At 57.5% G+C, this 16,497-nt stretch overlaps 1 protein-coding gene across 8 annotated transcripts in view; it reads right to left on the reverse strand.

The window, feature by feature from the left end:
• The window catches only part of COL5A1 (collagen type V alpha 1 chain), a 164,799-nt gene that overhangs the window by 25,072 nt on the left and 123,230 nt on the right, over positions 1 to 16,497 (reverse strand). For all 8 annotated transcript variants that reach the window (XR_003790719.1, XM_029202064.1, XM_029202063.1 and 5 more), the window contains exons 35-49: positions 15,491 to 15,535; positions 14,919 to 14,972; positions 13,833 to 13,886; positions 11,201 to 11,254; positions 10,326 to 10,433; positions 8,946 to 9,035; positions 8,795 to 8,848; positions 7,405 to 7,512; positions 5,133 to 5,240; positions 3,876 to 3,929; positions 2,758 to 2,811; positions 2,569 to 2,676; positions 1,681 to 1,734; positions 1,473 to 1,580; positions 217 to 270 (exon numbers count right to left, since the gene is read on the reverse strand). Coding sequence is in view for 7 of the 8 variants with exons in the window: in XM_029202064.1 (XP_029057897.1) it covers positions 217 to 270; positions 1,473 to 1,580; positions 1,681 to 1,734; positions 2,569 to 2,676; positions 2,758 to 2,811; positions 3,876 to 3,929; positions 5,133 to 5,240; positions 7,405 to 7,512; positions 8,795 to 8,848; positions 8,946 to 9,035; positions 10,326 to 10,433; positions 11,201 to 11,254; positions 13,833 to 13,886; positions 14,919 to 14,972; positions 15,491 to 15,535 (1,107 nt within the window). In the remaining variant the exon portion in view is untranslated. The remainder of the gene's footprint in view (positions 1 to 216; positions 271 to 1,472; positions 1,581 to 1,680; positions 1,735 to 2,568; positions 2,677 to 2,757; positions 2,812 to 3,875; positions 3,930 to 5,132; positions 5,241 to 7,404; positions 7,513 to 8,794; positions 8,849 to 8,945; positions 9,036 to 10,325; positions 10,434 to 11,200; positions 11,255 to 13,832; positions 13,887 to 14,918; positions 14,973 to 15,490; positions 15,536 to 16,497) is intronic.

Here is a 16,497-nt window from a genome sequence, read left to right on the forward strand (position 1 = left end):
TCACTACCGTCTACGCACACACGCGGACACACACATGCACGCACACACGCTCCCTCGCCACGGCACTCCCGCTCTTTTCCAGCAAGACGGTGAGGTAAGCACAAGAGGAGACGTGACTCCCATTTCAGGATGGGGAAACTGAGGCAGAGCAGGAGCCTCCCACCCAGGACCCATCCACGCCGCATCCCCCTCCTCCCCCAAAGCCCACCCACTCACCGGGGGGCCCCCTTCGCCAGGAAGGCCAGGCTCTCCAGCTTCGCCGGGCTCACCCTACGGAGGAAACGTGATGTGATTGCAGCAGCGATGAGGACAGTGGTTCCAGCGTCCGGCATTTAGCGAGTCGTCCCTGACACTGGGCTGGGGGGTGGTGGTTAGGGGGCCGGGGGTGAGGCGCGGTCACTGTCCTCTGAGGGTTCCCAGGACTGGAGGAGGGACAGGTGAGGGACCCGGGGATAAAGCGACAGTGACATACACAGGCATGTGACGCACGTGGAGCGGGCGCGGAGGGTACGTGGGGGCATTAAAGATGGCTTTCCCCAGGAAGGGATGCTGCGGGTGAGTTTTGGAGGACGATTGAGAGAAACCAGGTGAAAGGAGGAGGGGGACAGCTAGGCAGATCCGTTTGCCGGCAGGTGGGACAGAGCAGGGAGGGTGGGAGTGGCGGCGGCCGAAGCTGGGACGTGCCCTATGGCGGGTGGGGAGGGCACGGGGAGAGCGTGCTGCTCTGGGCTGAGGTCGCACACCATTCACCGGTGACCTCAGCGGTATGTTTCTCTGTGATTTTCCTATCGTAAAAAATGTGCAGCGATGGGAGACTTCTTTCAACTGAATGGCCTGATGTCAGAAAACAAGTTCTGGAACGGCGTGAAAGGAGTGCAAACACAGGGGAGCACATCCATCGCCTTCCTTTTACCCCCAAGGAACTGGGGTAAGTGCTTTAAAAGTAGCGCAAACTCCCGGGCCCAGGTGGAGTCAGACTCTGGCACCGTCTCGCCCGCTGCACACGTGCACGCAAGTAAGGCACGTACACACGTGTGCACGTGCATATGTCCAATGTGCTCGCGTCATCTCCAGGGCCCAAGCCCTAACATTAACCAGATCAGATGAAGAGGACCCGGGGCTATGAGAAAACAGGATTTGACAGAAACGGGAGTTGAAAAGGTAGCAACTACACACTTCAAGGAATAGATAACTATGTCTGTCAGAGCCAAATCTCAGAGGAGGAGGTGGCGGGGCCTTTGCTGGTGGGCGTTATCATCTGGAAAGTCTCCTGGGTTAGGGCAGGGCTCCCAGGCCCATTGCACACATCTTCTAAGTTTCAAAATGCATCTGGCAGGAATGGCCCAGCAGTGCACCGTGTACGCGGTGGACACATACACATGGGTACACGCACGCGTACATGCACACACGCGCGCGCACACACACACATGCTCGCACGTCATACACCGGGACAGTGACGGGGCGTGAATCACCTTCTCTCCCACCGCACCAGGATTGCCTATTCCACCTGGGGGGCCTTGCGGCCCGTCAGCACCTGGAGCTCCGGAGGGTCCTCGGGGGCCGGGGGGACCTGGGGGACCCTGGGAGAAGAAGAGCCATTGAGCCCAGAGAAAACACAAATGTCTACCAAAACAGCAACCAGCCACCATGGCCAGGTCTCCACGAGCCGGTGCCACTCACCATCTGACCCACATCTCCCGTCTCGCCCTTCTCTCCTGGAGGTCCCGGCAGACCCTGAGAACAGGAATTCATCAGAAACTCGGCACGTGGGCGTGGCTCTATCCCCCCAACACACAACTTGCACTACCTCCCCAGCAAGACCCCAAGCCGAGCATTCAAAAGCCTCAGGAACGTGCTTTTCAACGTACAGCTACATATGAGCACGTCCCCCAAATCCCAAGTTTCAGAATTAGCGCAAGGAAAGAATTAGAGAAGTATGCAAAGATTTATTGACAAGGTGCTTACTGAAAGCGTCCCATAAAACAATAAACCCTAATGAGCCACCAGCAGGGAAATGTTTGAATCAATTCTGTCGCCACCATATGCTGGGACACAAGGCAGTGACTGAGAGTCACGTTTTCAAATATAAATAAAAGAGTGATGTGTTCCAAGAATGTTTAATGACATTTGACGCGACGTGTAATATAAAAGGAAGTGGGAAAAGCTGGATCCAAACTTTCTATACATGCAGCGCGAGTCGCAGTTTGCAAAGACCAAATAGAATTATGCACGTGCGCGTGTGTGTGAGCACAGGCGTTCAGGAGGTGTGGAGAGGCACCACCACGTGCTGAGAAGCCCTTTTTGTTCCCTTTTCTAACAGTTTATCTGTAGTTTCCAACATTTCTACAATGAGCAAATTCACAAATGTCACCGGTTAAGAGAAGTGAATATGGGTGTGTCAGCACGTCATGTATGGAGACGCCCCTGAAGCCTTGTCTTAGCTTTCAGAAGACAGGAGGGAGGGGACAGGAGGGCCGGGCAGGGCAGGGGAGGGGAGGGGAAGGCGTCACAAAGATGCAGGAATCAGCTGACGTGGACCCCCAGCCACTGTGCAAACTCTGTTGTTACCTGCAGCCCCACGGGTCCCGGGGGACCGGGAAAACCTCTTGGACCTTCATCACCTTTCTGCCCAAAAAGGCCCTGCTGGCCACGAGGACCTGGCTCGCCGTCAGCTCCCTACAGGGAGATCGTTGAGCATGGTGAGGGCCAAGTACGGGGCCACATCAGCTCGAGGGATGGGGACTCTCTGATACTCACAGAGGGGCCTGGCTGTCCAATGGGGCCTTGAGGTCCTGTGGGTCCAGGTGGACCCTGTGGGGAAGAGACAGAGAGAGTTGTTTCCTGAGTCACAGCTCAGGCCGAGGGAGAAAGGCCAGCACGCGCAGGGGCTCTGCAGCCAAGGTCATCGGGGCCACACCCACGCTTGGCCGTCCTGGGCCAGGCTGCCGGCTCTGGAATGCGTGGTGCTCTCTGTTCAACCCTGAGCATGTGCTGTCAGGGGCGGGGGGACAGCCACACCGACGTCCTGCCAGAGGCCACCGTGCATCATCTCGGCCCCCACCACACACCCATGACACAGGCCCCAGAGGCCCCATTTTAAAACGAGGACCGCGATCACGTGGCTCATCCGTGGCCGAGCGAGGGACTGATTCCAAAGTCCACACCTGGCAGCACGATGCCTGCCCCCAAGCACATTTCACTGTTGGCACAGGGAGAGCGTGAGAGAGGCCGGCATGCTGTCGCTGTCCTGGGGAGCCTGACTGGCCCCGGGTCAACAGGGACGTGGTCACTGTCTGCCTGGGAACAGACACGCCTGGCGAAAAGGCCCGCAGTGCAGGCCTCCTTCCGTGGCCACCGGGCGGAGCTGCCAGCCAAGTGACACGCCGTTTGCAAGAACGCACCAGTATTTCTAAAGCAGAATTTTTTTTTTAAGGGAAAATTAAGAGGCATTTCGTCAGGGTGCTGCCTCTGTTGGAACATCCTGCAGCCCTCAGCATCGGAGGGCGGTGATTATGTCTGTGGGACCGAAAACCTCAAGGACAAAAACGCTGAATCTGCTTTACTCCACAAAACCTGTGAGTGCTTTCTGCTCATCTGTCAACAAGGGATTCTCTTACAGATACATGTTACGTGCATACATGTGCACCTAACACATACCTGTGCATGCACACACGCGTGTAGGCACACGTACACATACAAGATTTCAACAGGGGAGGAAAGCCCAAAGCCCAGCTCTGTCCCATCAGTTACCGGTGTGAATGTTGTTATATCATAATGGTTGTTCATGTCAGTGATGAGTGTGAGCCACACCGACCACATAGCCCTGTGCCGTGGCTCCACTGGTGGCCCTGCATGTGGCTCGTGTGGCCCCTTACCTGTTCGCCTTTGTCTCCCTTGCTCCCCTTCTGTCCCGGTTCCCCGATCTCCCCCTGTGGGAACACGTGAAAGACCCATCAGACGGTCCAACGAGCATTTGCACGTCATCTGCTCCCCTTAATTAATTTTTCTTGGAGAGTAAGAATAGTCTCCTCTCCAGGGGGCCCTATAACTTTCCTAAGAAGAAACGTTTCCATATATTAATTTGATTTCTTTTTGAATAAGAGAACTAAAAGGGATGAGGCCTTGATCTTACGCTTTGCAAGACTGTACCAGATTTGAAAGTGTGATAAAAAAATCATAATGGAAATATTTACTTTGTCAAGTTGGATGACATGACAGTATAATAAAGACAAGTCAATTACTACGCTTCCAAAGTTATTAAAAATCTCTCCAGTGTTTCTGCTGTGCAGGGTTGTCTCCCACCCTGAGAGGCAAGGCATCATCGCTACAGAGGTGACAAAGTCGGAAATGTCACCGGAAAGTTCTCATAAACAGAAAGTTAAAAACCGAAGAGATAAATTTCACTGTCTTCATTAGCTGGAGGATAAAATACAAGCTCCGGCAGTAAGAGCGTCAGGATTATAAAGCACGTTCTTAATGGAAGGGGGCCTTGATCATTGAAGTGGAGACATTTAAAAATAGACATCGAGTAAAACCTCATTAAATCAGGCTCCACAGATTTAGAATTTGAAATGATTGAGAGCATTTTCCCGTGCTCTGGCTGCTTCAGCAAATGTCTCTGGCAACACCAAAACTACCCAAGAGAAAGGCAGCGTCTAAGTCCCCTCAAGCATGTCAGAGATCTCATTTATTACCATTATTTGTCAGCTATTCCGAAATCATCCACTAATGCCAAGAATGTCGGATGGCAGCATGGGGTCCCTCTGTCGCCAGAGCCCCTACGTCGCCTGCATCACTTGGTTTAAAAGGAACCCCCCCACCCCGGGCTTCCCTGGTGGCGCAGTGGTTGAGGGTCCGCCTGCCGATGCAGGGGACACGGGTTCGTGCCCCGGTCTGGGAAGATCCCACGTGCCGTGGAGCGGCTGGGCCCGTGAGCCATGGCCGCTGAGCCTGTGCGTCCGGAGCCTGTGCTCCGCGGCGGGAGAGGCCACAGCAGCGAGAGGCTCGTGTATGGCAAAAAAAAAGAAAAGAAAAAGAAAGGAACCCCCCCCACCCCAGCTCTGACCTGCCAGCACTGGCCAAGCTTGGCTGTGCACGGTCCAGGTTGGGGGACCTCACTGAATTCTTCTTACCTTATCTCCATCTTCTCCAGGGGGACCCACAGGGCCAGCTGGACCAGGGAGCCCCACGGGACCCTGTAGACCGTCTCGGCCAGCTGGGCCTTGTGGACCTTTCTCGCCCTAAAGAGGAGAGGAGATCCCTGTTCAAAGGCAGCTCCATCGTGGGAACATCCTGCCACCAGCTCATCCCCCACAGAGAGGCCCACAGGCAGGAAGTGGGCAGCTCCTGGGCAGGGACCATCACCACGGTCCTAATGGATTTCCCTCGGATGCACCGAGGGTGGCTCCGAGTCCGGCTTTGTATCATCCCTTCCCCTCCATCTCTGCATTTAATCCTTGCCCATCCTAGGAAGGGCTACTCCTTTACAGATGGGGAAACTGAGGCTCGTTCGTAAGCAGTAGAGCCGGGATTCAAACCTCACCAACCAGATTCCTGGGTCCGTCCAAGCCAGTGGCCCGGAGGGCCTGAGCTCCGGCCTCGGCCAACTTGCTTATTACTCTCCCGATTCCCTGCAAACACCCTCCCTGCAAGAGCACACGGACCTGCACATACGTGCGTGCACACACACACACACACACACACACACACACTCCTATCTTCCCTTCCTCATGGTTTTGGCTCATTTTCCTATTTGCCCCCTTGGTCATCTCAAATGATCCTTACTGAGTTCTTGCTTAATTTTACCAGCCACGTTCCACGCTGTGAGTGGCTGGAACTTTCTCACCCAAGCCGGGATTCCCTTCTCCCGGCAGAGGCACAGAACGAGGCGTGGACGTCGGGGAGGGGACACGGGTGGGGAAGTGCACAGTCACACAGTCACCGACTTGGGCCGGCATCCTCTCCTACCCCCTCTTCCCCTCTCCGGCTGCACAGTTCACTTCCTGCTCCTCGATTTAGTTCGTCCTGATAGAAGTTCTTCCCCAATGAAGCCAGAAAATGCCCAGGCTGACTGTGGCTCACAGAGAACCTTCCTGCCCGACATGACACCTGACCTTTGTTTGACCTTTTCTTCTCCTGCAGCTACTCTGGAAGCATGACAAGCTTTTCACAGGATGATACAACCCTGAGAGGTTTCTGCTCAGGTATTTACTCTCTTGAAACAATGAACTCAACCGTTTCCAACCGCATCTGTGTGTGCTCTACATGCAACCAGCGCCCGACAAGAGTCAGGGTTCTGGGGCAGAATTCAGCGGGATCCGTGTCCTGGGAGCCTCACAGGAAGGAGCAGGTGCCATCAGAACTGCCGATGACACACTGATCGGATTCTCCATGGTGCCCACGTGTCCAGCGTGGTCCCCATGGGGAGTTCTCGGCCGGGAAGGCAACCAGGGCCCTCTTTCTACCCATGCGCCATGGACAGGGAAACACATAAGGAAAACCACCCCTTCTAACAGAAATCAATCCACGCAGGCGTCTTAACTCAAGAGGACACCATCCTCGTAGCCCGTTACCCCGGAACTCGGGCTCCTATGACATTCAGAATTCGAAAGGGAGGTTTGAGCTGGAATTTGTCTCCATGGCTGATTGAATGCAGGGGCAGGCGAGCGTTTCCAAAATCATGTGGCAGACGTGAAACGTGGCCGGGGTGAGGGTACGTCCAGGCAGGAAGGGGGCGCTCTGGGGAGTCATTTGGGGAAGGGGCTGGTGGTTGGCTTCCCAGGAGGTGTCTAGACAGGAAGGGTCTCTCTAACCCCCTTCATGGAAGGCAAGACTCCAGACCCCCTGTCCCTGAGCTTTCACAAAGCCTCCAGGTTGGGGCGATCACAATTGGGGTTCACTGGGAGGTCGGCTGTCAGGGGTCTGGGAGGAAGCTGCTTATCTGCCGGTCATGTCTCCCGTCCCTTCCTTTCTCCACGCCTACCCCCAGACCAACAACGCAAGCACCACCCCAAATACCCACCTTTCCCGTACACTGACCAGGTGTCGGCCCGGGCCAGGGGGCAGGGGGCTGTGCACACAGGGCACCCAGAGCCTGGACCGGGGCCAACGCCATGTTTGGACACACTGTCTCCACCCCTCCCCGTGCCTGCACATGCTGGGGCCCAGATGCGTAGGTGTGACCGGCCGAGCCTGGCCCGGACGCTCCCCGAACACCCCTCCAGCTCAGGCAACTCCGGGAAAGAAACTGGCCGCCACTGTGATCGGCCCTTGGACCTCAATCAAGACAGCTGGGCACACACCACAAACTGCCCCCATGTCCCCGATCCCGCGAACCCCCAGGGAAATGCCTGGGGAGGGGACAACACGGGGGCAGGGACAGAGCTCCTTCGAGGCAGTACTTACGGGAGCTCCTTTCTCCCCAGCCGGCCCGGGAGGTCCCTGGGGCCCAGGTCTCCCTGGAATTCCGATGGGCCCAGCAGCACCGGCCGGACCTCTCTCCCCTGGAGACCCCTGGGGCGAGGCAAGAAAGTGGTTTATTTCAAAGGCTCTCCAAATGCATGGATACAACTTCCTAAAGCACCGCCTGGTCATACCACTCACCCTCTCACTCTAGAGCCCACAGTAGCTCCCCAGGGCCCTTTGCAAACACGAACTATCTGGTCTAGCATTTGGGGCTGTGTTTCTGGCGCCCTCTTCGCTCCCCAACCCATAATTCCAAGTCGCTCTGCAGTGTCTGAGAACACGTCCTCCCTCCGTGAGTCCTGGCTTTGAATGACCTCCTCTGGGACGCTGGTAGCCACTCTGCCCTTTGGGGCCTGCCTGCCACAGAGCGTCCACCTGCTGCCCTGCTCCTCCACACTGTACGTTTTACAGGCGAGGCTCTGGCCCAGGAGCGGGGCTGACAGGTGGACACCTGGACTAATTCTAGGGGTTCAGCATCGCGAGACCACTGTTGCCTGGGATGTCATCCTGTTCCTGGCCCTTATCACAAGGAAAGGCAGTATTTGACTTCCCCGTCACTGTCCCTCTCAGATGGCCCATAACTCAGGGGAAGGGGGGCGGTCATTTCATGGTCCACCCTCAAACCCAGCCAGGGGCCAGGGGAAGCTCCTGAAGCCCCACTCTGTAGGTGAGTGAGGGGGCTGTCAGATGGGCTCATTTGAAGGGCAGGGGGAAGTAACACAGATGTCGCCTTTCCATAAAGAGGCAAGAACAGGGGGCCCGTGGGCGTGTCTCTGGAGAGTGGGCACAGGCTCTCGCGGCCCCTGGTTCCCCCAGACCACAGCCCAGGGTCTGGAAGCTCTGGATCTCCAAGCCTCTTGTAGCTAGACTCAAAGTTGGCGGGGACCACCTAGGTTAACAGACAGCACAGCTCTGGGGGAAAGGCCTCCCGCCTGTACTGGGTCACCTCTGCCTTGGGCAGCCCCAGGCGTGTGGACAGCCCCGCTCTCGAGGCCGTGGAGCTGTGTGTCCGTGCCCGTCCCGGCTGCTCCGGGACCAGACCCACGCGGAGCATCCTCCACAGGCTGGGGAGCCCATGCAGCCCTCCTCCAAACCGCCCGGCTCTCCAGCTGTCCTCATACAACACGCCCCCGCCCCTGGCCCTTCGTCACCGGCTGCCAGCTCGGGCACACCGTCCACGTCCCTCCCAAGCCCAGCTCCGCCACCACAGCTTTCCCAGGACCCACGCGGGGCCAGGGCAGGTGTGCGTGCTCCCCGGGCCTCAGGACGCCCGTCTTGCCTGCAGAGCAGAGGATGGGAAAGAGGCTCTGTGCTGAGCCAGCACACTCACCGCGGGGCCTGGCGGGCCTGGGGGGCCTTCACTGCCTTTCAGTCCAAGCGCCCCCTGCAAAGCAACAACATGTGAGCAGGGCACCAAGGGGAGACGCCCCCCGGGCTGGGCAGCCTCCAGCTCCATCCGCCCCGGCTGGCCCCTCACTCACCACTGGACCAGGAAGCCCTCGGTCCCCGGGGAAGCCACGTAACCCTGGGGGGCCATCTTTTCCAGGAAGGCCGGTGGGGCCTGGGTCACCCTGAAATCAGAGCCATAGGTGAGTTTCCGAGCGATGCCCAAGACCAGGGTGGACAGGGAGCTGGGCGGGGCCTGGTCTTCCAGATCCGCTCGGGACCTGGGTTGGAGGTGGGGCTTCCCCGGGCACTTGGCTTTAAAAGGAACCTCTGCGTCTTGACTTGAATCATTGGTTGGCAGGTCCACGCGCTGGAGTGCAGCCCAAGCTCACAGCCGGGGGCCTGTGCGGCGGGCTGGCTCTGCGTGTGGCTTGGGGACGGATTCCCACCGGGACTCCAGTCGTCTCCACGGAGGCCCAGGCCCCCACCATGTCCTTCGGGGCCACGACGGCTGGGCCGGGGCTGAGGGCCCCACGTCTGCCCTTCTCATGTATCTGGGGATCCTCGAAAACTGGGCTCAGGGGAAGGAGTCCGTGGCCGAAGCATGGGAAGCGTTGCCTTGAAGAGGACTTGCCGCTCAAGACACTTGTCTCAAGCCTGAAACCACATATTCTGAAAAGATTCTCCACCTGAGCGTGTACCTTCCCTGAGGTTCACTAAAGCTTTGACATCTTCCAGAATTTTCTCTGGGGTCCAACATGGCAGCATATCGGTCTTCAAACCAGCATGCCCTTGGCTCCCTTTCCAAACTCAGAGAGCTCTCTTTGTGGCCAGACACCTGGCTCTGTATTATACACACACATATGCGTGTCGTTTTTCAAGCACATACATACGTACTGAAGCATATATGCATGCATGCATACATACATACGTGTGTGTAATTTTTTCACTATTTGATTACTTCTCAAGTTTAATATCTTGTATGTGTTCACACAAGGGGCTGGAGAGCTTATCCTTCCTGTGTCCCTCACTGAAAAGCTGAAAACGGGAAGGCTGTTCATTTTTATGCTAAAACACAGAAAGTCATAACCATCAGCTTGGGGTACCCAGGGTGGGGATAGACATTTTTAATATTTATTCTTTCACCTCTCACAGTGGGCAGTTTTTTAAAGGGTCGCTTTCTGCTAAATCCCACTTAGACACATGAATTGTCAGGGCTGTATCCATTTCTGGGAATGAGCGTGCGCAGCCCGGGGAAAAGGCGGTCCCCAGCCCCCGTCACATCCATCCGGGCGGCAGGTGTGCTCAGCTCCCCTTCAAAGCGAGCAAAAGCTGAACTAAGTTCCTGGTTTGGGGGATGGATTGGCACGAGGAGCACCTGCTTGAGAATTACCCACTCTTCAGAAAAAAGCAGACCAAAGGCCAGAATGGTTCCTTGGGAAAGTCTACCTGGCACGGAGGTCCCGGACACTCACCTTCGTCCCTTCTTTTCCGGCCAGGCCCGGGAGCCCTTGTTCACCAGGGGGGCCCGGGGGCCCAGGGTGGCCACGCTCACCCATGGGACCAGTTTCTCCCGTGGGACCCTGTTGGGAAAAGTGTGTCAGCCATAAACCGTGTTCGAGGGACACGCAAGGGAGTAACCTTCTCTTCCTACATCTAAGGACAGCCTGGCCACAGAGGCAAAGGGCCATTGCAAGCCCACTAGACCTCCACATTCCTTTGAAAGTCATCTTCCTCCGGTAAAGATCCAGAAAGGTCAAAGCGAACCAGGTGGGTGATTTTCGACAGCCACTGCCTGGCCCCGTGGTCCTGTGTCTCCTCCCCAGTGAAGTGGGGCAGGGCCTGCGTTTCCCAGGGTGTCACGGGGAAACCAGCAGAGAGAGGGAGTGGGGAGCGCACCCGCATTTCCTGGGGCAGTACCTTATTCACTGCCACGTTAGGTGGGAACTTTCTGAGAAGCAAGGTAACTGCACCCTGTTGTGTGGCTCTGGGCCTGCAAGCCCGTCCTCACATTGATCCGCGGGCGATTAGAACAGCAGCCCTGGGTACTGGATCCAGGGCGGGGAATCAGGCTGCATGGACACCAAGGGGTGGGCTGCCCACGGGCCTGGCAGCCCCCATGGTGCTGCCCGCTCCGTTTATGTCCATGTCAACAGATCACTCCCCTGCTCTCTACACCTGGTCCCCTGCACGGAGCACATCTCTAAACAAGCACTACGGGCCTTGTGATGGCCTCTTGGCTGCACCCAGACCTTGAGAATGGTGGGGAACTTCCGTCCCGAGCGTGACTCTTTCCTGTGTGGGTGGGGACCCAGGACGACCAGTGACACCAGGGGATGCTGTATCTCACCTGAGGGCCGACCACACCCGGTGGGCCTGGAGGGCCGGTCTTGCCTTGGAAACCCTGCGAAGAGAGAGTTGGCACACTGAAATGTCCAGAGCGACCCAACAGAAGGCTCGCCCCGGCCAACCTTCACCCCACCCCCAAACAGTGGACGTCCCAGCCCTCATTTCAAAGGGCCATTTCTCTTGTTTCATTTTGCGTGAATTTCAGGAAGGTCGTGAAGCCAGACAGATTAGTTTCACCAGCTGCTTCCCGTCGCCCTGGTTTGTGTTGAGAAATATGTTTTAAAACCGTTCATCTTTCTAGTGTCACTAAGCGTTCATTTTCTGAGCAGACTTGGTGTCCCCTGTCAGGAGCCACCTCTGGCCTGCATCTCGTCAGTGACTTTGTGGAGACTGCCCTGCTGCTGTCACCAAGGCTCCCGGGGCAGGGCAGGTGGTTTCACCACCGCGTCCCTCCGCACTGGCTGAAACTGGGACGCGGTGGGGACCTGCAGCGCAGCGGCTGGGAGATATTCTTAGCTCGGTTGCACAGGAATCTCTCGCTTCTGCTCTTCACAGTGGCACGGAGACACCCATCTGGCTGCACCGCACACACTCTCCCCCAGAGGAGAGGGCTGACGGCAAAGCAACGCGACTTTAATTTCCGGCACGTCTACAGAGCATGGCACGTGCCGACAAGAGGCCATCTGCAGGTGTCACGCGATGCTGGGGAAGACGGCAGATGCTACGCCCGGGAGGATTTTAGCGGAAACTCTTTAGAGTCTGGAGAGGGAGGTGCCTCGTTGAAAGCCACAGCGAGAGCTGCAGGGTGAGCTGCCCGCGGGGCTGACGAGCGGGCGCCTCTAATCCACTGCACGACGGCCAGCGTCGTGGACCAGCCGCTGGACCACACAAACCCACAGCGGACTCGGCCCCTCGGCAGATTCCAGGAGGGCTCCCTTCTTTAGGCCCAGCTGAGTTGCATGCAATGGACTAATACGGCCGTGGTCAATGCAGCGTTCCCCGTAGGCAGCCTTTACAGGGTCAGAAACAAGGAACGGTGGACAGGTCGAGGGCACCTCCCGCTCGGCGGGCCGGGCAGCAGTGCCCAAGTGGAGGCAGGAGCCTGGGTGTAAGCAAGAAAGGCCCCCCGCATGGTCCACTGTGGGGACCGTCCACGGCTGCTGAGGCCGGGATCCGTCTCTAGCCCCTCCTGAGAAACGGGCTTTGCGGTTGCACTTAGGAGATGCCATGACCTCTCGTGTTTCCAGCCTCTACAGATAGCACAAGTCAACACCCCAGGGAAGACCTTTCTGGAGGCGTCTGGACTGGCCCGTGGAGGACATGCCACCCCAGGTGGGTCTGGATGGGGGTGCCCCTGAGTCTACGGGGGCAGCTGGGCGTGGCAGGTGGAGCCGGGAAGAACCTGTCCTACTTTCCCAGCAAAAATAAGCAGCTTCCAGCCTCTTCCCAGAACAAGGCAGACGGGGAAAAGCACACACGACGCGAAACCTTCCACCTTGTCTCCTCAGAGAAGCATTAGAGAAGAAGATGCAAAGCTAGGAACGTTTTCATTTTTCTCTATCAACAAAAGAGCAAAGTAACCTCCATTTATCAGCCACAGAGCGCTGTGCGGAACCCGGGATGGTACAATTAGAAGACGTTTCATCGGAACGAGCCGAAGAGGGACAAAGGGATTTTTTAAAGCAGAGTCACCAAGAACATATTAAACATATTAAACGTGCCCGCAAAATGCCCTTTCACGCGGGGACTGCTCTTCCTGGGAGCGTCCGCCAGAGACCTCTGGCCACAAGGACACTGGGTGCAGAGACAAGGGGGCCTCTCGGCCACTCTCCACCAATCTGGTGACAAGGACGTCACCAGGCGCTGTGAGTCCCCAACTGTCCAAAGCCTGGAGCCCCAAGGTCACAGGTTTGCCCACACCCTTCCGGGGCACAGGCCTGGAGGGAACACAACGTGACGCTGGGACGAATCCCCAGTGGCTCCCGGGACCAGAGCGTCATCACATTTCCGATAAATGCTTTTCCTAGAACTAAGAAATGTGGGTGTCCTTTAAGTCCAGCCGACAAAGGCTGGAACGGGCACTGCTACAAGTCAGGGCCAGGTCAAGGAGAGCCTGTGACAGCAGAGACGCTGGCCCTGAGCACAGCCAAGGGCCCAAACTCCACCCTGACTGGCCACCTGTCCTCCTTCCTATAAAAGGGCACTTGGAAGGAACCCTCCAGGCCCCCTGCCGTCAACCCCGAGGCCGGAAGGGCCTGGACAGACAGGGCTGGGGGCGGCATAAAATAACCAAACGACAAACGGAGAATCTTCCCAACTACTTTTCCAGATCAGATGCGCATAGAACAAACCAGCCACACTCAGACTGCTGCGGGAGGAAGGAAAGGCGGCTGTGCTAGGTTTTTGTTTGTGTCCTGATGGTTTCACGTGTGACCTTGGACCAAACTGGCCAGGATGGCTTTGCAGCCAGCGCCTGCCTTTGCACACAGAGTGTCACAGGGTTGCTGCCTGCGCTGGGCTCTCCCCGAGGCCACAGAAGATGGCCCGGACCTCAGGGGCTTTCCCCAGGCTGACCGCCTCCCATAAGCTGATGGGCAGCGAAGGCCAGGTCCCCCAGCCCTGCCCATACTCACCGTCTCTCCTCTCTGTCCAGGGTGTCCCGGGAGCCCATCCTTGCCCGGGGGCCCCTGAAGAAAGCAAAGGAAGGCAGTTGCATTTTGTTCTGAGACGCACACACTTTCGGGGTTTTGTGCTACATCAGGCAACAAAAGCTGCTACTTCATTTCCAAGGCAACGACGGCAAAGTTACGGTGACAAGTACCACGTGGGACCCAGGGTCTGGGCACCGTCCCCTTGAACGCTCACAACCACCCTGAGGGTCACCGTCGTCTCCCACGGGGAGAAACCAAGGCAGCGAGAGGTCAGCGGCTCCCTGAGGTCCAGCCAGTGGGAGATGAAGGAGGATCAAGTGTGTCTGGTTCAGAGGCCAAACTCTTCCCTAACCCCTGCCCCCAAGCAAGCGCCGTTAGGCACTAACTCCAGCCACGAGGGGTTTTTCTTTCTCAGAGGAAACATACTGTGTCTGTTGTGAGTTGAACTGTGTCTCCCCCAAAACAGGCTGAGGTCCTAACCCCTGGAAGCTGTGACCATGGCCTCATTTGGAAATAGGGTCTTTGCAGATGGGATTAGGTCAAAGTGAGGTCTGAATGGGTTAGGGTGGGGCCTGATCCAGTGACCAGTGGATAGAGATAGAGAATTTGAAGACACAGAGCGACAGAGAGGCCAGGCGAAGATGCAGACAGAGATCTGGGTGAGCATTTGCAACCCAAGGGCGGCCGGCAGGCGCCGGAAGCTGGGAGAGGCCTGGGACGGATTCTCCCCGAGAGCCCTCAGAGGAGGAATCAGGCCTGCCCACACCTAGATTTTGGACTTTGGCCTCCAGACTGTGAGAGAACACATTTCTGTGGTTTTAAGTGACCGGGTGTGTGGTCATTTGTTATGGCAGCCCTAGCGCCCTAAGACAGTACCAACTAGAGAATCGTGATGGTCTAAATGAAAGAGGGGTCCGTGCTCCCCAAAAGCAGCTCTCTCTAGCCAGAGCTTCCGGGCAGGTCTCCCTCCCCACCCGCCAGCTGCCAGGAGGCCGCTGGAGCCTCGGGGAAGATCCAACATCTCTGGGAAATCCTGGGCCAGCCTCACAGGGAAAACGCAGTACTCACCGGGGGACCCTTTGGTCCAGGGAACCCCGTGGGTCCTTGGGGTCCGTTGGGTCCCTGAGGACAAAGAATGGCCAGTATGAGGACAGACATCTTCTCCCTAGCATCTGGGGGGTCCAGCAGCCCTCACCGTCGGCTCTCTGAGCACAGGCACCAGGCATGATTTATCACTGCTCCCCATGACCTTATCTCTATTTTTTCCAGCCCTTGCACTCACCGATGTGAAAAGAAGTCCAGTCAGGGGCCGAGGAGGCCAGGTCACAGAGCAAGGTCGCTTGGGGCAGCACGGGCCCAGGACCCAGTTTCCTGACATCTCAGCCACTGTCCCCCCAAACCCCAGGGCAAGGACCAAATGGATGGGCTCTCCATCTCCAACCGACAGAAGACTTTACTCCCAGGGAAGGCTACCTCTGACCCCCTTTCCATTTTAGGAAAACCCTCTCCTTCGGCAGAGTCAAAGGCTAGCCTCCTTCTCCCCCGCCCACTGGGGAAGAAATGCAGGGGGGCTATTTAAGGCAGGCTGCTTTCCTGCAGATGTTCCTAGAGATGTTTCCGGGATGTGTCCAGATGCTTACCCGTTCACCCGGAGGGCCGGCCGGGCCATCGCCTCCAGAGTTGCCCTGGGAAGGGAGGGAAAGATCAAGAAAAGCTTATTATTATTTCTACTATTACTATTTTTGAGCAAAGACTCTGGCCCGTGACATCATTAGAAATTCAGGGTCACATACTGCACGTGTGCCCTCCTGGAGGCTCACCCCACCGGATTCTCAGTAAAGGGCCAGGCCGTGGATCCCAAAGGCCACTGTCCCCTTGCCTCTCCAGGCACACCTGACACTGAGCCGGCATCCCCGCGGCTGTGACATTCCAGGAGAACACTCTCCCGCTGTGGGACAAAGGCCACGCCTCCACCAGGGGGTGCAGCCCAAACTCATGAGAAGACGGGACACAGGCCCCGTCCCAGGGCCCACCCGGCACCGGGCAACAGCTGAGCGTTAAGTCAGCCTCCGGGGAGCGTGATCGTGGCTCAGAGCTCGTCAGGGAAGGATGTGTGTAGCCCCCGGGCCGGCACATCTGCCTGGCTCCGCACCTCGGCCAGCAGCGGGCCCATCTCCTTCGCAGGAATGCACTTTGCAAATCACATCCTGGACAGGACAGGACCAGCCCGCCTGGCCGAGGTTTGTTTCCACACTGACGGTGGCGGGTGGCGGGGGGGGGGGGGGGGGGGTGGGGGGTTCTGAGGCCCGAGGGGGGGGGGGGGGGGGGGGGGGGGGGGGGGGGGCGAAATTGGCTTCAAGGCCCCAGGGCAGGAGGAGGGGATCCAGAGGATCTTTCACCAGGGCAGGAGGAACTTTCTTTAGAATCCCAGCAAAGATGTCTCTGCAGCTTCCAAGCCCCTTCTCAAGAAAAGAAATGAGACCTCCCCATCAGAACTAGGGCGGCGGGGAGAGGGGGAATCTGTCCAAAGCCTGGCTGGGCCTCACCTCCTGGAGCTGCGGGGCTTCTGGCTGGAAAGTTCCACGGGGGGATGGCCCCGGGCAGCCTCTGCCACGTGACTCAACCTGACCTAACTCACCCAACGGCT

Source organism: Monodon monoceros, unplaced genomic scaffold, assembly GCF_005190385.1.
Source record: "Monodon monoceros isolate NGI ecotype Baffin Bay Population unplaced genomic scaffold, NGI_Narwhal_1 Super_Scaffold_5, whole genome shotgun sequence".
NCBI classification, from domain to species: domain Eukaryota; kingdom Metazoa; phylum Chordata; class Mammalia; order Artiodactyla; family Monodontidae; genus Monodon; species Monodon monoceros.